Source organism: Stegodyphus dumicola, chromosome X1 (assembly GCF_044657685.1).
Source record: "Stegodyphus dumicola isolate Sdum_Otavi_A_Nest chromosome X1, ASM4465768v1".
Lineage (NCBI taxonomy): Eukaryota > Metazoa > Arthropoda > Arachnida > Araneae > Eresidae > Stegodyphus > Stegodyphus dumicola.
The window spans coordinates 162,137,309-162,162,113 of record NC_140780.1 but is presented as its reverse complement, the minus strand read 5'-3'; the positions used below and the strand labels follow the sequence as shown (position 1 = coordinate 162,162,113).

Sequence of the window (24,805 nt, the reverse complement as noted above, 5' to 3'; positions counted from 1 at the left end):
AGTTGAGTAACAGAGTGAGTATATACGCTGCCGATTGCAACCAAAAAGGGAGGTGCACAGCTACATGTTATAGCAGACCTATATACAAGATTTCAACGTTCTGAGGCTACGAAATACATATATACATACGTACGGTACGTACGGGAGCACAGATGTCACGAAAAAAATCTCTTCTGAATCCATTTTAAATCATTTTTGCAACCCGTTTTGTTAAAAAGAGCCCTTTATACTGTTCTTAAGTACAGATGTCACATAAAAACATCTTTAATGGTTTTATGTGACATTTCGGGTGGCATATTTCAAAGAAAATATCCATTTTGACAATTCGACAGAGGTCAAAATGGATATTTTCTTTGAAATATGCCACCCGAAAAGTTTCGCGATTACAATACTTCCTTTACTTCGTACAAGGAAGCAAAATAGGAAAAGGGAAACAAAGTACATAAATCACTTCATTATCTAAAATATACAGAAATAAATGTTATTTCTTGACTTTAAAAAAAATATATTTTCACTAAGTTTTTAAGTTTTCTTTTTTATTTTATTTTATTTTTTTTTTCTTCTTTTAAGTTAACCATCCTATCACATTAAATCTCTTATTTCCTTTTCTAATCTGTATTCATTAATAGTCTTAGCTCTTTTGACTCTTTCCAAGTTTCTAAATTACCACAAAATAAAAAGAAAATAGTTTCCTAACTTCATTCTCTGGATCAGTCATCATTTAATGATAGTTTGTGTCAATTTCCTCTTTAATATGTCTCCGATCGATTAATTTCTAACGGAATATAATATCTCAAGGTTTAGAGATTGTTAGTAAACCTGCAGAGAGCAACGAACTGGAGCAACCCACATAATCATAGTGTCAAGGCAAACCTTAACTACTCATGATTTAAAAGTTGCCAAGTTCACAGCAACTCATTCAAAGGTAAAATTAATTATGTTAAACAGTCGGTTTTATTTCGCTTATGTTGACCTCAAACCAAATCATAAAAAAATGACTGATACCAGGAAATAATTTCATTGTAGTAGTATGATCTGATACCAAAAAAATATTTTAACTTTCCACTATAAAATTTTAAAAAGTAAAAACAGTTAGATACTTAGACACACCCGAGTGGAGTTTTAAATTCAATAGCCGGACATTTGTTGCTCTTTAAGCATTCGTTGAGCCATTGGTTGAGCCACCAAACCCATTGGTTATTCAGCCGTCTCATCACCTAAAAATTGCCCAGAGTTCACTGCATGGGGGCGACCCATATTGCACCATCGATCCACATTACCTACTGCAGTCAAGCCTTACATAGTAATCGAACCCAAAACCTAAAACCTTGGTTTCAGTCTATCGGTTAGAGTCCACTAATCATACTCACGCATCTGCCAAACAAAAGCGTTCGCAAAGTGTCTATGAAATGCATGTTGCAACACCTGTATATATTATTAGGCACTCCACTAGATATGTTATAGAACAAGAAATTAGTATATCGTCTGAGTTTTCAACAAAACATTTATGTAAAAACTTACAAGTAAGAAACAATGAGATAAAATAAGATAACAAGGAAAGAATAAAAAAATTCAGTATATCTCTCATATAAAATATTAAAATTAGCATATTAATGATAACTAAGAGGGTTAGTTGATTCGTTAATTAAGACAAAACATATGAGAGCTGAAGGAAAGTCTTCATGGAGGATTTTCCAAGGTTTACAAGGTTTTCCAAGGTTTCCAAGGTTTAGGAAATGGATACGTATTTAAGTTACAACGCCAGACACCTACATTAAGTTAGTTCGCTCATCAATATTAATAGCTGAACCTCTGGATCCCGTTTCAATTACAATTACATGCATAGTACTTTCTTGTCGACCTAATCGCTCTGCTCCATGCTCACATTTCTATCATTAATTTACAACAACTATAAATTTAAAATATTATCTATAAGAAGAAAGTATATATAAGTGAAAATTTTTGTATATTAAATTAAATAAATAAGGGTTGCAGTGAAAATAGGAAGTAAAATTGATCATTCTTAAATTTTTCTAGTAAGTTACAAGAATTATATAAAAACATTACACAGATATCGGTAAAAAATTACTTCCTTGTTCCGGGTCTATATGTAAATAATCAGCCATAAAAAGAATTACACATAAATTTTACGTCTTCTGATACAACATACGAACTGTATATATTATCAGGCACTCCACTAGATATGTTATCGAACAAGAAATTAATATATCGTGTGAGTTTTCAACAAAAAAATTTGTAAAAACTTACAAGAAAAAAACAGTGAAATAAAATAAAAGAACAAAGAAAGAATAAAGAAATATGTAAAAACTTACAAGAAAAAAACAGTGAAATAAAAGAACAAAGAAAGAATAAAGAAATACAGTGAAAACTAGTAGTGTGCTATAATACCGTACTTTGTCTTTCTGACCTAAATGCAATTTTCTCTCCCAAAATATTTTTAATTTTCTTTAAATTTAAAACATATTTTCAGGGTGGGGGGTGAGAGAAATTTCCATTTAAGTTTCGATCCCATTTTCTCTCAAAATGTGTTAAAAAAATAAGAATGGAACAAGAAAACTTAACAATACGTTTCCGTTTTCTTCTATTTTAAATCAGAATTGTTCTTTTATGCAGAAAAAATCAAGATAATTTTTCCAAAAATACAACTGGTAACTTTGCAAACGAGGAAAGTGTAATCCATATTATTATTTCTTCAAAAGGCTTTTAAATTTATTTAAAGTGATTAGAGAACGTAATTCAAATAATTCTTTTTTCATTTATGTATTCGGGTTTTTTCCGTTATAGGAGGACACAAGCCAGTTTTCTGTAGAAAGATACACGCGCCAACATTGCTTGTTTCCCACCATTGAGTTTAAATGTATCTTTTATCTCTCATTTTTCTTGTTTCCAAAATAAGTGTTGTCAATAGAAAGTTTTTAAAATGTGCCATTCTATTTCGTTCTTCGTTTATTGAAATAACTAACCAAAGAAATATTGTTCTTATGTTTAGAATGAATTTGATTGCAATCCAAACGAGTCACAAAAGTATAATTTCTCGCCGGATAAGATTGCGCATATATCTTTCTATGGAAAATTATTTGGCTCTTTTTGTCTTATAACAGAAAAAGTCTCTCAAATTCTTTTACCAGCATTTAATTTTCATAATCTTCTTCTGTTTCGAGATAATGAGTTTTCTTCTTACCCTAAATAATTTAACATTACGGCTTTCGATAAAAATTACATATATGTAAAATAACAAATCCGGTATAGGGGAATGGTTTGATTCTTTTTGCTTTCTACAACTAATACATAAATTCGGGTTAGGTTAGGTTAATTGATCATGGCAAACGAAATCGAGGGCTGTTAAACTACAGGGAGGGATGCTTATATGGAGGCCGTTTTAAGGGAACAAGGCTGGTATATCTACGTTACCCATGCGAAAAACTAAGAAACTTTCCATGCAGTCATCGCGTTCTCCGTTATAGGAACCCGAGTCAAATTAACCAGTGTTTAGCTACTTTACCGCTTTGCCCCTGGTTGGCCATAAATTTGGGAGTTTAGATAAGTTATTATGCGAAAGGTTTCGAAGATCATCTATTTTAGAAAGACTTCCTTCGTTAAATGATTTCGAAAAGAAACTAGCTTTATTCATTTTTGCGCATAGAGAACTGCGGAACTCTTATGGCTGGAGTCCTTTGAACTTTTAAAATCGAGGATTTAACGAACTGTCAGTGGTTGATAGTCTTATCCATGCGACCACTAATAATTAAGCAAACAAACTGCTGTTAGGATTTCTCGCGTATTTTAATCTAGAATGCGTATTACAAGATAAAGCTTAGTTCATATGCTGGTTGAATATATTCAAGAACTCGGTTTTTGTTATGTTATTAAAACAAACAAAACCTTCAAAAGAAACGAAATGCTTGACCACATTTAGTGTCAAAAAAGGTCAGGTTCATAGTTTTAACATGTTTACTTCCTTAACGAGAAGCAGGCTCTATCTTTTATTTTATTGTAATAAGTTTTTTTTTTTTCTTTTACGGGAGACAGATATTGATTTTGATTTTATTGTAACGAAAGCAATAATTAATGCTCAACTTTGATTAAAGCGTTCCTTTCCTCCTTAGTTACTTGTTCATTTATTCAGCCTCGACCTTTTAAATAATTCCTGTACGGTAAGGGAACTTCATTTTTAAAAGGAAAGTACTACTTCCGTACGCTGTCCGTCCGATTTCATGCTGGCCCTGAATTCACGGGTTCGGAGAACCTTTTATGGATCTCGGGTGGCGGGAGAACATTGTTGTGATCTGTTTGTTATACAGTTCTGGTTCTGCTTCAACCTTGACCAGTATGTTCCTAAACTGTCGATATTCTCGAAAACCTTGAACACTGTGAAAATGGATATTAATGCCAGAAGTTATTAACCCGGAGATATTAACGGTCACTTTAAATTTTAGATCCTTGCGCATGATTTAGAGGGAAGAATAATTTTTGAAACAAGAATCTAAATAGCAGTAACTTGTATGTATTTTACAGGACATTTAGAAAAAGTTGTACGCTAAAGGTTAGCGACATATGGTTCCACTTCAACGAAAAAAAATGAAACAAGAAGGCTCTTAGATCATGACAGTTCTGATCATGTAGCTTCTTTTAGTAAAAGTAAATAAAATTAAGCTTAACTTATTCGATCTGATATTCAAACCATAACTTTGAATATCAATCGATTCAAGAGGTATTCAGCGGTCTAAATTTCTTCTCTTGTTTCTCAAGTAAAATACTAACTAAACTTTTATTAGTAATGAGAATTTTGTTTCTTAATTAAACTGAAAAGTATGTACTGAAACTAATAGATAAATACATAAAATTAGGCAAACAGAACTGCAGAATTTCATTTCTTCTGATGATGAGGGACCCGTACCTGTCCGCTCTCGAAATCGATAGAGTCTTGATTAAAATATACGCCAAAACAAATTATTGTTGCTTTACCTAATTTTATGTTTCACTTTAGCATGTTTTTCTTCTCACGTCTGAGGTAAATACGTGCAGTTACCGATTATAATTCTACAACTTATGCAAAGGTAATCAAAGAAAGAGTCGCTTAAAATTTACAACACTAATTAGTGGTATTTCCAAATTAATAAGGTTCTAATACTCTTGCTTTGGAGGGAAAGATATTCAGCTGATTTGCATGCTCACAAAATTACCTTGGAAAAAATGTTAAATTAAACTACCACGTACCAGAAAATGGGTTAAGCTTCATCTAAATCTTGCGCCTCATTTGTAACCTTAGAAGTAGCAGTTTGACAAGGCACCTAAATTTTTCATTCGATAATTTGCACAAAAGCTAGAAAGAACAATCAGTTACCTCCTTGGCGTCTTGTTCGTTATGTTAATTCGCACTTTTCTGAGAAATATGACGCGATTAAGAAATGACAGAAAGGAAGAGTAACAAACTATATACTTAATAGTTGGTCTTAAAACTACCATTGGCTTAATGCATAAGATTCCGAAATGTAGATAACTGGTCCCGGGTTTAACGCCTGGCAACCAAAAAAGCAATCAAAAAAGGTTTCGGGGGGGGGGAAGGTTTCCTTCGTGTCGTCAGGAATGTTAATGTTTAGTAAGTCTCCAAGAAGGACATCCCTTATAAAATAAACATTCCTCTTTATAAGTGATGTCCCGATTGATATCCTCTTTGTCGTAGTAAATAACTTAACCTAATCCAGACAAGGGCATCCTTTCTAAAACTGATATTCTTCAGGTGCTTTGCCGTAATAAATAACCTAACCTAATCCGGACGTACAACCTTCTAATATCATTCACATTACTCTAAAATTAGTAGTATGGATGCTATGAATAAGTCTTTCGCTTTGTCTTGAATCCATCAACAATGAGATTATCAAAGCTTTAAAAGCTCATTACCAAACGAATGGGAGGAAGACCGTGCAGATTCATAAAATTTAATTAAAAATCAAACAAGTTGGATAAAATAGTCTCGTTTACTGAAAGTGATGAATAAAGACTTTTTTTAATATGAGAGGGCTATTTAAATCATTTTTCACCAATCACGGGCGCTGTATCAATGACCACAGTCAGAGTAATACTGCAAATGGTTTATACATATGCAAAGAGTTGCACATCGTATAGGTAATTAATTATTCAAAGCAGAATCTAGCAAGGGGAGGAAAAGGGAAAACGTCTATTCACATATAGTTTTCAGTACCATTCTGATTGCGATTATTACTCTCATGGTGAAATAGCGTCCTCTGCCAAAATTTTCTGTCTCTATATGAAACCTTTTCGCACAAACTGCATGCCATAATAGCCATTTATTAGCTTTTAATAATTTTTTAAATCATTATGGACTCTTAGAGTACCCCATCCTTTTCTAGCAACATATATTACCATAGCAAATCTAATAAGAATTTTTAAGAACACATCCCCCCCTTTTTTTTTTCAAGTGGCAAAGTGAAGAACCGAAACCACAATATCAAATGAAAGCGAGACATGAATACTTTATTTGCCCCTTTTTTTTCTTAAATAAAAATCTGGCATCCCTTTTAAGGTAGCGCCCCTCGGGCGCTTTTCTGTAATATATAACCTAATCTAATCTAACTACCAACCTAGATTAAAACTTTTTAAAAAATTGCATGCTGAGGGAGAAAGGGAGAAACACGAAAGAAAAAGGAGTGCAACTCTCTCTACCGGTTTTGTCTGTCTCACCTCTCAGTTCTGTGACAAAGACCGAAAAAAGTGCGTGTATAATAATAAAGTATTATAAAATGTGAACTATAAATAAGTAAGTACTATTTATAGAAAATATTAAGTTTTTTTATGCATCACTTCGATCTTTAAAGTATTATTTTCTTAATAATCTCTAAAATTTCGAAGCACGTCGTGCATCTTAACATCTCGTTGGATTAAAAGCGTATGTTTATTTAATAACTTAAAATTGTATGCTTAACTTTAGAATGCAAAATTAAAATCTCGTTGGTGTAGTATTTAGATTGTGGAAGCAAAATTCTTTTATACCTTATTTTAAATATAAAAGAAAAATGTGTCTTAAAGTTCTATCTAAAAATAATAGGCGTGAATATTGAAAACTTTAGCTATGCTAAAATGAAATTTAACAGAACTAAGGTAAGGTAAGCAGCAAACCAAGAGTTTAGTTGCTTAGTTAAATGAAACAAAGCATTCTGCATAAGAAAGTCTTTGAGGAGGACTTTTTAAGAGATTTCCTTTTCACTTCACATCGCAGGAAATCACAAAACAACACGCCGCCAGTCTGTTTAGCCTCCGAAAGCGCAAAGTTTAATAGTCAGAACCCTGATTATAACAATCTGGACTCCACAGCACCTTTTGTCCCGGTTCTCGCTTTCTTAATTTTAAGAAAAGAAAATTAAAAATATTATACTTTTTGATATTACTACATTTTATATAGATTAAAAAAAAGAATACTTGCTCATTGCATTGAGATTTTATATGGTGAAAAAACTGTATATATGTTTTCAGCAGATGGATTTTAAATATTTCGTTAAACTGGAATTTAAATGGTGTTTTACTGTACAGAAAAAATTTATTTTATATTAAATTACTTCAGAATTAATTCTCCATGCTTTTACTTTCATACGCAGAGCTCAATATCATAGCACATCCTCATTCGTATAATGAAATAGAGAATAACAAAGAGCGAAAGTATAGGAAGATAGGACCTTTACAATGGCCCAGTGACTGAATCCTTGGAATTAGATACGAGGCGAACGGGTTGATTCTATGTTTGGTTTTCTTATGCGAATATAAGCCAGTTTCCCTTAGAAAGTTCTACTCCACAGTGGTCTTAACTAAACGAGGTAAGAATATCAAAATTAGTTTGAAAGTAATCTACGAAAGCATCTCTCACCTTAGGCAGGTAGCCTCGTGTGCTTTGCCATATTCCAATTTCAGCAAACTTTGAGACCATATAAGAGGTTATATCATGTGAACTTTTCTTGCAAATGGAATCTCTTTCATGAAATTTTCGTAAGGATTTAGGTTAAGAGTTCCTTGGTTCAAAATCTCGCTAAGTAATTGTATATGTTTTGGTCTATTGTCGAGCATGTTTTCAGCTGGACGCGGAAAGCAGTTTTTGTGCATTTTTGATTTTGGTGGTCTTGATATACCTTGAAATAATCCGTGGGTCAAGTTGGTGGATGAAGTTGATGGATTCAAAACTGAATGATGTGTGTTGCTATAGGGAATTAAATCCCGAACTTTGTTGTTTCTTTCATTCATAATAATTAAAGCAATCTAATTAACAATGATTATTCTTGACATATGCAAGGAAAATGAAAAAATGCAATTCTTTATATCTATGTAGACATATGTAATGAATTCGAGAACAATTCATTTTTTATGTTTTCGATACGCGGTGTTCAACATAAGGTCATTAGGGTCCATTGATGCAATCCGCTTGATGCAATGGGCTTTAATCGAACAAAGGCACTAAAATATTTTATAGAACAGCATTGCTGAGTATGAGAACCGTTGAATACAATCCTTTTTCGCAGTCTTTTCCAAAATTACATATTGTGTGGTTGAGTGAAAGAACAGGTGAGTTAAATATTTAATTGTAATAACAATTTTCCGATAGATATAGTCGGCCTTTTCTTATACATCTCTAACAACAATGATATTAATTTCAGTCCTTCTGAAGGCAGTCTTTCATTTGCAACAACATGAACATCAAAATTTGTGCCTTCAGCTTTAAATTTCTGAATAAGTCATGGAAACTTTTCTTGCGAAGAACATTCTTATAAGAAATTCCTTACTGATTTAATACTGCAGCTTCTTCTTCTGTAGAATATTAATGGATACTGGTAGAGTCGTATGTAAATTATAAACAAATTTTAGGACATTAGCGAACTTATAATTTGTATATATAATAATTACAAATTTGGAAGATTTTTAGAAATTATTTCCAAAATAAAATTAAAGGAAAATAATAAAATTATTTGTGAAAATGAACTTGCGATACAGTTAATTCATTTTGTATCTCACTGAAAGTACTTTGTGGCACGACGCCCAGATGGTATAATGGTTAGGAGGTTAGGAGAGCCTACTGCGGTACCGAAGGGCCCGGGCTCGAGTCCAGGCGAAGGCATAGCTGTTTGTAAATGTATAGTGTCTGTGCGGCATGCAGGTACTCTAAATATGTGGTGAGTCGAAAATTCTCTCAAGAGATTTGTGGTAAGGGAAGGTGAGTGGGAAACCCTCGGACCCGTCCCCCGAGGTGTTCTCCATCAAAATTGGGAAAGGAACTGGCGAATTCGTACTATCACCTGCATCTGTATAGTGCTCAAGGCTCTTGCTAGGGACAGGCGCAATCTTGCACTCTTTGCCACGATGAATTTCGTGAGCTTGTTCTGATGTTACTGTCAGACAAGTGAGATAAGTCACAACAACTGTGTAGCATTGACTTTATTCACTGTAAAATAGTTCTACAAACAGTTCGAGGCTGTTATTAACCACTTGCGCTACGACTAAACTTCACGGTTGAGGTGCCGTGCGCTACAATATAACAAGCGGTAAAGTGTCTCATTTACGCCGCTCCGCGTCTGCGAGTGCAATCCAGAGCTGTAACTCGAGAAATAAACAATCTCGTTGTTAGGCGACGTGTGCACCACGTTATTTTCATTTCTGCGATAAATGCCTGTCGACGTGGTGTTCACGTCGCTCGCGGTTTGAGACAAAAGCATCTCGACGTGCGTGGCACGTCTTTTTAGCGCAAGTGGTTAAGTGTTGTATAATTGCTTACATAAACTACGCAATCGGGGAAATGTAGAAAGGAAACAGGTGCAAGCAACTAACGTTTGATGTAAGTTGCAGAAAAGCTGAATGAAATGTAGAATTTCCTAAAACAAAAGAGTCAAAAAGATTTTAAGAATGAAATTTCATATTTTACATATGATATGCATGTGTTTGTTACATTAAAATTATGAAACATTTATGAGTAAAAATATGTATTCTGCTCGACGTTTTCTTGTTAAATAATACGCAACTTTTACATTTGAGGAAATTAACAGATCTCACAGTATTAATATCCCAGATGGTCACAGATTTCTTATCCCTGATGGCGGAAAATTTGGGTCGCAAAATGTCAAATTGTGTTATTACTGAAGCAAAGTGAAGAACCCAGATTAAATCAGATTTCCTTTCACGAGAGATTTCGATGTCTCTGAAGTGATGACCATTAAAATTCATGCTTGGAGATGATACAATTATTTTATAATGCACAGCGATTGACACAGGTTACGGACTTAATGTTATCATGTAGAGTGCTGCTTTCTACGACAGCCGGTCGCTTTGATTGTCACAACTCGACAACACAAGTATTCATTGATAAAATCCTTTAATAAGTATTTAATGTTTGGATCTTGCGAATTTTTAAGCAGCACAATGTCGGGCGAAACACTGCTACCATCTTTGGAAAAAGCTTACAAAGTTTAAACGCTCTTCTCTTGACACCTAAGTAGTTATATTCCTCCCCCCCCCCAAATGTGACACTGGTACTTTGATCCAGGTTTAAATTACTGTGTATGGGATCAATTCGTGAGCGTTTTACTGGATTTTCTCATGTATAACATTAATACAAGCCAGCTCTCCTTAGAAAGCCCTTTACAAACATGTCTCTCATTTTAGGAAGACAGTCGTCTCGTACTTTGCCGTATTCTGTTAAACAACAGATTCCTCATCAGTGCAGGATGTATAGAACAGTCATTACCTTGCTCCTTGATGCTGATAGCATCAAATATGGTTTTGAAATTAGGTTCTTTCTTTTAGAAGCGTTTAAGTAATAGACAGAATGCATAATCTTTGAGCGTCCTCCTCCCAAAATTGTTAGGAATATGACATATTTTAAAATATTAAATCTTTTACCCCATTTTCGAGAAGGCTGCATACGCAAACGTTTCCATGTAAATATCTTCCACGAAGATATCTCTTACCCTGGCAGATAATTGGGTGCGTTGCCATAATCCAAATAAAAAAATTCCTATTGACTTCTTCTCGTGAACTAAAATGGGAAATAACTGATAAGAATTCATTAATTGACACAGGATCATTTTCATGAATGTGGATTGCTTTCAAGAAGTTTTGATGTAATGAAATTTTCTCCCTTTTAGATCCGAGATGAAAGAAATTACAAAAATTAAATTAAAGGAAATTTTTAAAAAGTAAAATATAGGAGATAAATGATTACAATATTGATTAATTAAATCTTCTTTCATATTTTCCTTTTTATAATGTTTCTTAGACTTTAAGGGTGAACTTTGAGGTTTGAACATAGTAATGTAACTGTGGCAAGATAAATTAACGTCTCGTATTCTTAAATATTTTTTCTCATTTGTAACAAATAGTAACAAATCTAACTGAAACACCAATGATCTTCTCATATACTGCTAGTTTTATGAAACGTTTCAATGGCCGAGTAAGTAAGATTGACTGAAAATTGGTAGTTTGACATGGCCTAAAATTCCAACAAATGATCTGACTTCATGGGAGGTTTCGCGATTTTCTCCACGTGTAACGTGAATACAACCAGTTTCAATTAGAAAACTCTCCATGAAGACATTCTTCAGGCAGATAGTTTGGGCTTTACCATAATTATAATTTATCTTAACCAAACATTATACCTACTATGGTTAATTGAATTATTTCCCTACTGCATACGGAATCTCGAGCTTGTCCAAACCATTTAACTTAGCCCCAATAACTTCTGCGTTGACAGTATTAAATGCTGTTTATCTTTTTTTTTTTTAAAATAGTGGTATTTTTTTTGTCCTTTTTCAACTACATAGCATTTTCATTGTAAGCACATTTTGAAAGTTACCTCTTATTCTCCGCAATAGTTCGAAATTTTGTGGTCTATATTTGCATAGTAGGTTTTGGCCTATTTATTATATTGTGTAGTAGGTTTTGGCCTAAAATTATTGTGGCCTATTTTTGTATAGTTGCTTTTCTTTTTACACTTTGTCCTAGCAACAGCTGATAAAAATATTACTTCCTGAGTTTTTTACTTTTTAGTTCTTTCCTTTATTTTTAACTTAAATAAAAATATACAAGGGACCCGAAAACTAATTGACGGGAGTTTCATGTTAATATACGAGATAATAAAGATTACAGAATGTGCTCTGAAATATTTTTATCGCAATTATTAGTTTACAAGTATTTTAGAAAGCATTACAATGTTTCTGCATGCTTCAGCATGGCACATAACAAAGTGTTATTCACTCTTGATTCATATTCAAGCAAAAATACTCGGACATCAATGCTTCTATTGTAGCCGCATGATCCTTTTCTTCCCAGTGAATGCAAAGACTAGCCAGTTTTCCTTAGAAAGTCCTCCACGAAGCACCTCACCCTACAGACAGATAGCCTTCGCGTATTTTTCCATATTCGAATAACCTAACTTCAAAAATGAAATTATATGAGGTGTCTTAGCTTCCTGTGAGGCTTATTCCCTGAGGCCAGGAGGTAAAACTAAAACTAAATAGCACTGGTAGTTCGTTCCCGGTGAATGAGCTGGATGTAGAAGAGTTTTTATTGTTTTTCCTCTATATAACATGAATTTGAGCCCATTTCATTTAACCCTTTGAATGCGATATCCGTGAATAACGCATTCACCTTTTATACTGAATATAGGCGGGGAACGTTCTTATTCCGTCGGTAGAAACTGGGATTTCACCTGCACGAACCTTTTGTTTCGCAGGAAGAAAAGCTATGAATTTTTTATATTCTTTTATGAATTTTATATACGAGGTCAGAGGGTTTAAGTTCTTTCACGAAGGCAACCCTTCTCTTAAGCAGATAGCCCTCGTATGCTTTGCCGCGGACAATCGACATCCGAGCTTCGTGAAGGTCTATAGAAAAAGTATTCTTTTTTTCCAATTCAGCATTTTGGAAGAAGTCTGGCACATTTTACACAAACGTTTAACGGTACTTTGGTACTGCTACAGCTTGAAAGCCTACGAAGAGGGAAAGATGGGTGTTGTACTTTCCCCTGCTCAATTAAAATATTCTAACTTTTGGAATCCGGCAGAAGAATATAAAATATTGATCGTAGGTTAGCCGTGCAACTTGGCGATTGCATTTACTTGTTTACATTAATCATCATGTGAGTAAGACAAAAATTTGGAATATTTAATTGAGAAGTTTCTTCTTTCCTTGTTCACTTTGCGAAAGCCGATATGATTGGATTGTTCCATAGCCTTGATTTTAAGAAATAAAATAAGACTTAACATGAAACACTTAATAAAAACACACAACACAAATAATAAAAACACAAAATCCCGACATTAGTTTTTCGAAGATCTTGACTTTAGCAACGTTTTATTTTAAGATGTATACACAAAAGAAATTTGCTTTTGTTCAATGTTGGATTATTCATTTACATAATTTAATAATTATTCTCAAGAACAAAAATATGAATTCAAAATATCTTAATATCGTAATTAACTTGTTTTCTTAATATTATTCAGTTCTTTTAACGTTTAGGAGGTGTAAAGTATTTGAAGCAAGTTTAGGATAATTTTTAAGACAAAAATCTGTATTTTGGTTAATCTTCATTCGAAACTAAAATATTCTCTAAGCCGAATAAATTTCCCTTATCAAAGTCATTGGCTGCGGCTTATTATTTACGATTATTTATATGAAATTTCCTCCTTTTAACCGTTTTGTTATCTTTCTTTTATTACTGTTTCAGTTGTATTTTGGATGTAAATGTACTTTTTTAATAATATGATGTCATTTTTCAGACAGGTGACATTCGCACATCTTATGGCGACTACGTCATCCATCCATCTTCGATACGCACAGATGATTCAATCATGCCACATCATCTATCCATCCTAGAGTATCCCGATTCTGAACGTCCGTGGAGGCCTCTACATGCTAAAGGCATCCAATTCTGTGATTTAGAAGGTATGAAAACTTATTGTTGATAGTAATTACCTTAAGTGTATTTATCACAACTTAAATGGAATATGCTTCTATTATTTGAATGCATATGAATTAATAAGAAATCAATCACATAATCCTTAGCACCAATTCCTTTTAAGATATGATTTTTGATAAATTCCGAGACATTTTTTCCCACCATTTTTAACAACACTATAAAAATGAAGTCTTTCTGAAATAGTTTTAGTCCCTGAATTGCATTTAAATGGAGTAACACAAGTGTACGGGACACCAGAATTTCATCATTGGTTGTACAGACACTAACTGCGTAGTTCCGCCCAATTTTGAAGATCACCCTGGGAGACGCTCCGAGGATCGCCCAGCTCTCTCCCCTACCACTCCTACAACAGGACTTTCGGCTTGCCAGTATTTTGAGTGCTCTCATGATGCACAACACATACACTTGCAAACTTCCATGTCTTCTCCGGAATTCGAACTCGGGCTCATCTTACGGCAATCAGCGTCGCTAATCATTACATAGATATACGAGAATGCTGCATAAAAGAGTTGACACGGCACGCTTTTGCAGATCAGTCTGTGCTCACCAAGACAGAAATCTTCTCAAATTTACTCCAACTTGAAGATACCGGCATCTTAATGAACTTAAGATTTTTAACTCCAAAATGCAAACTGCATAAAGAAAGCTTTAGGCAATTAGGATTTTCATCAGAATTATTAATCAAAATAGTAAGCACTACTTGCCTAAGCATTACTTGCGTAAGGGTACTGGCAACTTCCTGATGGTTTCGTTTTTCTGGACAAACATTTCTTGATAAAATGCTGTCCTGATGAACATTTCCTGATAAGTCTTGATAAAGGCCATGCCACCTATGTGCCAGAGCATTTTTGTGAAGACTTCTAAGTTTCCAAACAGTGGTCGACATGCTCGAGGATGCTGCACCCATATGAAGGCGTCCCTAATATAATGTGTAAGATCATTAGCCAGGCCGATTAGCAGATTTAAAACCGACTAGCAGATTTAAGGACACTGGCAATTTCTTTCCAAATTAAATTTCGGTTGCGAGTTGAGTGGCTTGACTAAGGTTTGGTTTATTTAATTAATGGCAAAGCACTCGAGGTTTATCTGCCTAAGGGAAGGGATCCTTTGTGGAAGACTTTCTAAGGGAATTTGACTCGTATACCTGTTACACATTGGAAAAAGCCACAAAAACGCGCATGCTGCCGGCCCGTTCGCCAAGATTCGCCCCCGAACTGAAACTTCCAGTGTTCAACGAGTTTACCGCTCCGCCGCTGGTGGGCCTGCTTGATGAAGACAGTTCAATAGTAAACAAATAAAGTTCAAGGCAATAATTAGCATAAATTTATTGCTGAGTGCAGTTTTGCTGGAGGTGAATCAATTCAATTTTAATAAAGCGTTGCTGTTACGGTGCTAGGAGGGGGCACATGAATGCAATAAAAATTGTAATGCCTTTAAGTGGAAGTTGTAACACAGTTTACGACCGTTTTGAAACACGTTCAGTTTGGTATACGCCCTGTTTGCACACGAAAATTTGTTTGGAATACTACTCGAATTCCAGGAGTCAGGCAAGCTCGCGCTACCTCTTTCGAGATAATGCTACGAGTGCCCATGAATGTCAATATGCCTGTTGCTACTATTCAGTTAATTGCGCTGTAACTATGGAGTTTCAAAAGATTTTGCGTTTTTTTAGCATAGTTTTGTAAATCGGTACTTACGTACTATCTCGTCGACCATGAAAACTGTCGGAGTGCGATTTGCGACAATTATGGATAAACGTTACGCAAGAACACACTCGTTATATCTGTGCTTTCGTCTGATCTAAGCTAGGTTGATTCTCGATCTTTTTAGTTTTATGAACGAGGATATAAATTAACTGTTCTTCCTGTATTTCTTCCTTGCATTTTGTAAGAAAAACGATTAAAATTTTGGGCCTGTCTTGTACAGAACGGAAAACAGTAGTCTGTTTCCAAAGTTATGAGATCCTATTAAAACAAATCTGTGTATTTATGGATACGATATTGTCAGTTGAATATGTCAAACAAAACAATAACAGATTGGAAATATTACCAGCGAAGTTTGTGCTCAACACATTCTAAACAGAACTTCCAGTAAAATGGGAGAACCTAATAAAATAGCAGAAATCGACAAAAGCATTTTTACGAAAACCAAACACGAAGCGGTTCGAATACTGATTAATCATTAAATAAAGAGACTCCAAGTGCTTTTGAATTTAACATGAACGATTGACGCAACTTTGACAGGATCGGCGTTTGCAAGATCCTGTTGTAACCAACTTTCACTCTCAACTGTTGGCGGAAATTTCGGCAATGGTCACCAATCGCCAATCATTACTGCGGAATTCTAAAGGAGTAAGTCATCCAAATATCGCTACTTGGCCGGTCGACGGGATAATACATAAGTACCGTTAAATTCACTAACAGCGAATTTGTTGTTGTTGTTGTTGTTGTGACTTATCTCACTTGTCAGACAGTAACATCAGAACAAGCCCACGAAATTCATCTTGCCAAGAAGTGCAAGATTGCGCTGTCGTTGGCAAGAGCCTTTGAGCACCATACAGGTTACAGTACGACTTTTCTCAGTTTCGTCCCAAATTTTGAAGGAGAGTACCCCGGGGGAGCGGGAACTAGAGTCTCCTACCCCTCTTTCCCTACCAACAACCTCCTGAGAGGACTTTCAGTTCACCGCATATTTAGAGTGCCTCCATGCCGCATAGACACTATACATTTACAACATCTATCCCTTCTCCGGGATTCGAGCCGGGTCCTTCGGTACGGTAGTCAGTATCACTATTCCGGTTAGAGGCACAGTGAGTTTTAGGAAAGGTAATGAAAAGAGTTCAGCAGCAAAGAAAATTGTTAGTATCACCACGATGGTGAAAAAAAAAATTGTTGAAAAGTTGAAGATAGCATGCGTATCCATAGTTTGGCTGTTGCGTACTGTATGCCGAATACGTGGATGTCCAAGGTTGTGACTGTCGGAGTGCGATTTGCGACAATTATGGATAAACGTTACGCAAGAACACACTCGTTATATCTGTGCTTTCGTCTGATCTAAGCTAGGTTGATTCTCGATCTTTTTAGTTTTATGAACGAGGATATAAATTAACTGTTCTTCCTGTATTTCTTCCTTGCATTTTGTAAGAAAAACGATTAAAATTTTGGGCCTGTCTTGTACAGAACGGAAAACAGTAGTCTGTTTCCAAAGTTATGAGATTATTATTAGATTATGAGATTATTATTAGATTATTAGATTATGAGATTATTATTAGATTATGAGTTATGAGAACAAAGATACTATTAAATAGGCTAACTTTGCAAAGGGGGTACCAAACAAAGATCAAGGACGTTAGAGCATGTTGAAAAACTACTTTTGATCTGGATAGCAGAGAAACATTTATGTACAGTATCATGTGCAGTGCTTAATTTATGTACAGCACATATTCCATCCATTGCATTTGTAATTTAGTATTAAACAGTAATAATAACAATAGGATTTTTTATAAGAACGGGTTAATTATTTTCCATCAAAAAAGTTCGTCCATTTTGGTATACATCCAAGAATCTGGAACGGATAATGTCATATACCGTATCAGGTACCAATTGTACTTGGTCGAACGAAGAGATAAGAAGTTCGGGTCAGGTTTTTTTCAAACCTCAAATAGGAACGGAGTGAAAGTTGCGTCATTCACGAGATGACTATGCATGGAAATTTCCAAAGCTTCTAAAAAATCCAGACTGAAGGCGAATTAGTGGAACAATACTTTTGAACTCCGAAATTTGATTTTTTTCCCTCAGTAACGGATAACCATTGAAGACTTTGAGCCGGTTTCTCAGGTCGCTGAGATGGTCATTGTGGAGTTTGGGGGAAAAGCCTTAAAGTGATGCCTATAGTGTATGACGAGTATGACTAATACAAAAGGAACACTCCTTAATAATGCTAAAATTATATAAGGTAATAACAAATATACTCTACCATCTGGAATAACTTATTTACTATTAATAAATTTGTAATATATAGAAGAAACTAAACAATATAATATTCGTTTTAAAAATGCTGCATGATCACACAATAAAACTGCTAATTAAAATATCTCCGGGAAACTTTTCACCAGTTAATTATATGCATAATTAATGTACTTGATTTCTATATGCAGTTTTATCTTTGAATTTTTAAATTTTCTTTTACTCATACTTCATTTCCCTTTAAAGTGACTTAATGCTTCCTATGCAATATTCGCAAACGTAATCTGCGGATACAACTGGTAATGGAAATGCTATCAAGTAGCTTAAAGAAGCGTTAATGCCAAACAAAACAGACCAGCTGTGTTTCAAGTTATTTTTAAAGTTCCCTGGCCTTGGTAGCATGTGTAGTATCCATCTCCCAGGCAACTGCAACTTGTGCACACGGCCCACATTCCTTCCAAAATTCAAATTCTTGCTCCGATTCTCGAAATTTTTTATATTGATAGGACATTTTATTAAATCATTAAAAAATAATAACAAATCCCTCCATTTGAAAGCAAAACAATTTTAGCTATCTCTTTAAAAACCGTTATTGGAATCTGATGTTTATACGTCTGAAAACGTTAATGACTTTCATTGAAAGAAGATTTCTACAAATAACTGCTCAACAATTACGGGTTCGGTTAGTTTATAATGTAGGGGGTTTACTGTTTAATCACCCTGAAATTGCCGATAAATTTAAGCAGAAATTTGAACTCAGAATATATATGCAGCTCGCAGGATACGAATTCAATAAAATTTGAAATTGTTATAAACGAAGTTACATAAGTTGACGTTGCATAAAATGACAAATGAATTCGTACGTCTGTTAAGAGTTCTGCGAACTGTATACACAATGCGCTTACAAAATTTAAAATTGAATTTTCCCCTAATTCCATCAAGGATATCAGAGAAAATAAGTGGCAATGAATACTGAAACATTTTAACTTATTTTCTTTAAAGTAAGTTATTTAAGTAGAATTAAGTATTTTAAGTAGAATTCATTTTGGTTTTTGTAACCGTTACTTGCTGTGTGGCTTCAAAAACTGAATGAGAGGAAATAGTCGCCTCTCCCCACATGCATTGCAGTGTATCGTTAAACAGTTTATTTTCAAAGAAAAGTTTAACTGTTTTTGTTCATTTTCCTTACTGCTTCAACTGCCAGATTTGACGCCTTCGGATTCCCCTAATGTAAAAATTTACCTTTATTTATTTTTTATTTTTTTAACATTTTAAAAGTATTTCAGAAATTCAAGAAGAATACCCAAAGAAGAAATTAAATAATATTTCAATAGCTGACTTCTAAGAAGGCATTTATTAGTTCTGTTGAAAATGTTAAGAGATATGTAGCCATACAAATGATATATGTAAATTTCTAAACAGTGACAAATGTGTTTTATTAAAATCTCGAATTTTTTTTATGATTTGAGTTCTGAAGCATTTTAGATGCACTGCTAAGTATACGCAGATAGTAAAATGTCGCTATGCACAATGGAATATGGATCAAATAGCAGAGATAGGAATAACAGGGAATGCGAGGTCAAATAAAAATAATTACATTGAAATTAGTAATCTGTTATTTGCAGTGTATGTCCTTTATTTAGAAAAGAAGTAAAAACTATACTAATAAAGTGATAATGAAAGGTTATTTGTGCAAAGTTATAAGACTCCTTGCAAAATAATATAAGTTATTGTGTGTTACAGCATTTCTCCCGATCATGTTTTTGTAATGTTGCGCTTGGAATATCCAGCTATCTACTGGAAGATTCATGTTTCGATTCTCAGCTAGGGCATACTTGATCTTTCATATTCCGGTTCCAGAATCCCTAATAGTATTTGAGAGCTAAAATTTATGAACTATAACTCGTCATGAAATATAAGTAGAAGCAATCGACTAAGTATCGTGCCTATGCTAAGTAGTTCTTTAACTGAGCGAGAATGGAAGAATTTGTAGCATTCCTCCTGTGTATGGACCTTATGATTAACACATCCATCTAGCAACTGGAAGATTCTCGGTTCGATTCTCAGCAAGAACCAGAGCTATATTAACATTTCAGCAAAATAAACACGTGCTTAGGGCATCAAGGAAAAGAGGCAACACATAAAGGTCTTTAGGAACTCAGAAAGGGGGAACCACAAAATTTTCCCATTGTTGATGTTACCGGGGAATATGTGATGCAGGTAAACCAAAACCGAAAGTAAAGAATTGGGGGGAAATGGCGTAAATTTATGTGAGGACACCAAAATCTTTTAAGTGCCTAGGACCTTTAACAGTCTTTATCCGGCCAGGCAAGAACATAGCAAGTTTGTTCACATTTCTCCGGCTCTGAAAAGCCTAGTAGTCTCTGAACCTTATGCGCGAAACTATTCGAATTAACTATCGACTATAAATTCGCAGGGTATAAAATAGAGAAAACATAGTCCATAAAATAAGCAAAACGCATGGAGCAATATTTGACTCCTTTATCGTTTATTACTTTTGAAAAATAGATCCATTGAGTGCTCAAATTTTAGGAAAAATTTTGCTTGTAGTCATAAAGCAGGATAATTTCAGAAAAAATCGTGCAGAGAAAGATGAATGTATTTTCTAATAATGATAGTTTTCTTTTTAAATTATCTGTATTTTAATTAACTATTAAGAAAGAATGAACTGAAAAGATCCACAATTTCACTCAAGCTCTTTACTATATTCTCAGCAGAGATTACTAGAAATTTGGTTCCAGAAGTTTGAAGGCAAATAAAATGCTTTTTAAGCCCGCCGCTGGATTGGCTGCGCAAACAAAAGTATATCATTCTTTACGTCAAGTGTTATGTCACTGGATAAATAAATGAGTACGTCAAGCTGAACGACTTATCACTCTCACTAAACTTTTCTGTTCTGTTTTGTATTTTGTTTTTTTGATGTGGTTATTCATATGTATATTTGGATTCAAATTTTTCCACGATCATTTGTTACACATGTCTCTTTTTTGTTCCTGTGAGGTTACATAAATTTACACGCAATTTTATATCAAGTAATAAATACGTTAGTGGTTCAATAGTTCGCTTAATTTTATAAAATTAAATTAGATGATTGTTTACTTTTAGTTATTCAATGGAATCACCTCGAGCCGCAATGCACTTTTTCAGATTGCGGATCTATTTTTTTTAATAATTGCGAAAATTACTTTTTCTGAGTTATTTGACTGTTTTTAGACTGCTCTCATGTTGTCATTTCCGCCTTTGAAGTATTTTTCTCTCTCAAAAGCCTTGAATTTAAAAAAGGGAGGTAAGAAATCAACTAATGTCACATCAGAAGATTAGGTCAGAGATCTAATTTGACTGATTCCTGAAGCTGTATGGATACTGGTCTTGGTCCTGAGGGTTACGAACAACGGATACATCTTTTTAAAAAATGCATTGCAACAATTACTATGTTGGAAAGTTTTGAAAAAGTGAGCTTTCAGAAGAAAGACGGAAAACAGTAGATAGCCAAATTATTTCTCTTAAACTAAATGAGCTGTTTAACCTCCTCGCATAGCGTTGTTGTTATAAGCCTGTTAGATCATATTAAAGTGTATTCTTCTTTGCATCACTACTTAAATTGTATTCCGCACTGCTTTTCTCTTCTGCAATCTATTTACTTTTTTCCCCCATAAATGTATTGAAGTGCCTCTTACATCTACATGCATAACTTTCTGTGTTCATTTTTTGAAATAATTACCTAAGCTATTGCTTATCTCTCTTTCTTTTCTGTTTTTTAAATATGTGTTTTCCCATAATTTCCCATGATTTATAATTTTCTTCCTAAATCACAATATTAGTTTTTCGTTAAAATTCACGTTCTGCAATTTTTGTATTATTTTTCCTGATCCTTATTTCTTTACATAAGTTAGCACAATACTCTTTATTATTAAATACAGTCTTATGTATTTAATAATAAAGAGTATTGCGAGAAAGAGTATGTAATACAGTCTTATGTATTTAAAACTTATCAGTGCTGCAATCAATATAAAAGCTGAAGATAAAAGAACTGTTTTATTTATTTGTGACTTTGTCTAGCAGAAATTAAGCATTTTCGAAGGCCCTAAAGGAATTACTTTTGAACATTTGTCAGTAAGCAGCAAGTCTATTTTAAGTAAATGGTGTAAGCCACTAATTTTCAATTCCCGAATATCTGAGAAGGAATCCATTTTCAAGCTTACGTGTTTCTTAAGAAGGGGAAAAGACCCCCATATTTAGAAATCATGATTCTCTATCAAAGAAGATAACCTTCCTTTTAAAATTTCACTAGTCAACTATCAGCCCATTTGGGGTCAAACCGGCTCCCATACAGAACTCAAAGGCTCTGTAGGTTCCGCCGGCTTGGCTACATATGATGTAGTCATTACTGAAATATTATCTTTATAGTTCGTGCAATTCGTTTCTCTTGTTAAATGGATGATATACTGCTCCACCTTTGGGCTCCGTTTTTTCCTCTTTTCGAGCTATAACAATAAATAAGTGTAGGGTGAAGTTTGCGAAGGTCAGGAGGCCTGCTTTAGGTTGATTTAATTCTTATCAACGCTTTAAAACATTTTTGTTAAGGTTACAAGCTAAATTCGTTTATCGCACGTGTAGCTCGAATGATTTCTATGACGTAACTAAACAGAGAAGGCCTTTATCATCAGGATAGTAATTAGAATCACGGGAAAGGTTGTTTCTCTTGAGATTTTCACCAAGAACACAAATCCAAGTGCCCTCAGTCCTGGTTCTGCCGCCTGGGTGGCGCAGCCAGTTCTCCGTGTCAAGTTAGTGCTTGTGTTTATGTAATCTTTTCCAAACACATATTATCTTTCTTATCACTTTCTAAACTCTTTGGTATTGATGAATCTTCGGTAGAAAGTTTTTCTTTTTTTTCTTCTGTATGTAATAGATATGGAAACAAAAATTAGAAAGCGGAAATTTCAATTCTGCAGATCTCATACATTTTGTATAAGAAAATTTGAAGTGCTTCAAGTATTGTTATTAAATTTTAAAAAAAAGAAAAATTTTTTAAAAGTTAAAAGAGAAAAAAATTTCGTACTCATTTTGTTTATCGAAAGCGATTGAAACGAATAAAGTACTTTCGTCTAAATATATATATCTTCGTTTCGGGTAATTTCCTAAATATAATTGTTTATAGAGTAACTTTGGGAATATAATAAATAGTTTTTCAGTTTCAAATAACATACCTTTAAAAAAAAGGCCACTTTTATGTATCTTCTATTTTAAACAGTGCGAAATATTACATTTTAAAATAATTACCTAAGTTGCTGCTTATATAATCTTTCTATTTATTTATTTTATTTTCTAATGTCTATTTTCTCATGATATGTTTAGAACTTCTTTCCTAATCACAATATTTTTTTTAATTTCATTACGAATTTCCATTTTCGTGGTTTTGTACAAGGAATGATCTTTTCACACTTAAATTAATTACGATAGTTTTTTCTATCTCTTGAATGCTGCTAAACTCAAATAATAATTTATATGGATTTCTAATTTTAAAAATATCCAATTTTAGAAATCGAAAAATTCAGTTGACTTTTTGTTTATCTCATATAGCCTCATACTCGTTTCACTTGCCTGTTTAAGAACTAATTACTGATAGAATATTAAGTCTTGCTGCGTGCTCTAAAATAAATTATTTTTTTAAAGACATTTGCTGCTTGATACGTTATTCTCTTTTTATTAAAACACATGTAACAAACCAGAAGAAATTACTTTTGTCATGAAAATTTTAATTACCTTCAATTCTGACAGAGATAATGAAATTGGGATACATTCCTTTGTGGTCGTTATTCAGTTAGTGTTCTGGTGATTTCCTTGTCAATTTTTAGTTTGCTACATTTTCTATCACTTTTCACCTTGTTATATTACTTACTTATTACGTGCTCCGACTTTAGGCACTACACGGAAAAGGAGGGATGCCCCATGGAGGTCTTTTTAAGAAACCTGGCTCGTATTCACGTTACACATGGGCAAACCCATGCAGCTAGCTCGTTCGCTGGGACTCAAACCTCTGGCCGAATTACCAGTGTTTAGTGGCTTTTACCGCTCGGCTGCTGGTGGGCCACCTTGTTACATTCCATCTCAGTTTTTCACTTTGTTATATTTCCAGCTTAGTTTTTATTTAGGCTGACAGTTGTTTTATTCCCCTCAATTTTCAGTTTATTACTTCCTCGCACCAAGCTAATGACAAAGAACCGATTTCGACAAATGAACTTTTAATTTTACTGATATAAAGCTCTTGAAGACTGGAATTCTTTAAAAAAAATTGTTTCCCCCCCCCTCCAGTTTGGTCAGTTTATTCAGGCAAAGTACACAGTAGCTATCTGCCTAAGGAGAGAGACGCCTTCGTGGGGGGGGGGGGCATTTTAAGCGAAATTAGCTCGTATTCACGTTAGACATATGGAAGGTCACGAACACTATCAAGACTACTATTTCTTCCAATTTCTTTTGAAAGCATAGCTGGAGTCCTGAGCAAGAACAGGGAGTTTACTTTAAACTATGTTCGTGCAAGTGTGCAATACGACACAAATGGGAAGAGTTCAATTACCCTTTATTTCTCACATTTTACAGCCGTTTCCCGCACTTTGGAATACAAAGACCAGTACTTATGGTCTGAAGCGTAAAAACTAAGAACTAAAGCTACTTAATTAAATAAGAATTAAACTCAGATACTTTACAAAGACTATTAACGTGAAGATTGGCCTTTTAAACTTTACGTATATAGTGAGAAGAATGCGGGAAGTACAATACATCTTCAAGTATCGAAGAGAACTAAGTTCTGGCCTCAAAGGCAGATAGC

General features: G+C 34.1%; 1 protein-coding gene across 2 annotated transcripts in view; it reads left to right on the top strand.

Moving 5' to 3' along the window:
* LOC118185717 (A disintegrin and metalloproteinase with thrombospondin motifs 9-like) overlaps nt 1-24,805 on the top strand; it is a 690,813-nt gene that overhangs the window by 227,334 nt on the left and 438,674 nt on the right. For both annotated transcript variants that reach the window (XM_085807434.1, XM_085807433.1), the window contains one exon: nt 13,791-13,956. In XM_085807434.1, the coding sequence (XP_085663560.1) occupies nt 13,791-13,956 (166 nt within the window). The remainder of the gene's footprint in view (nt 1-13,790; nt 13,957-24,805) is intronic.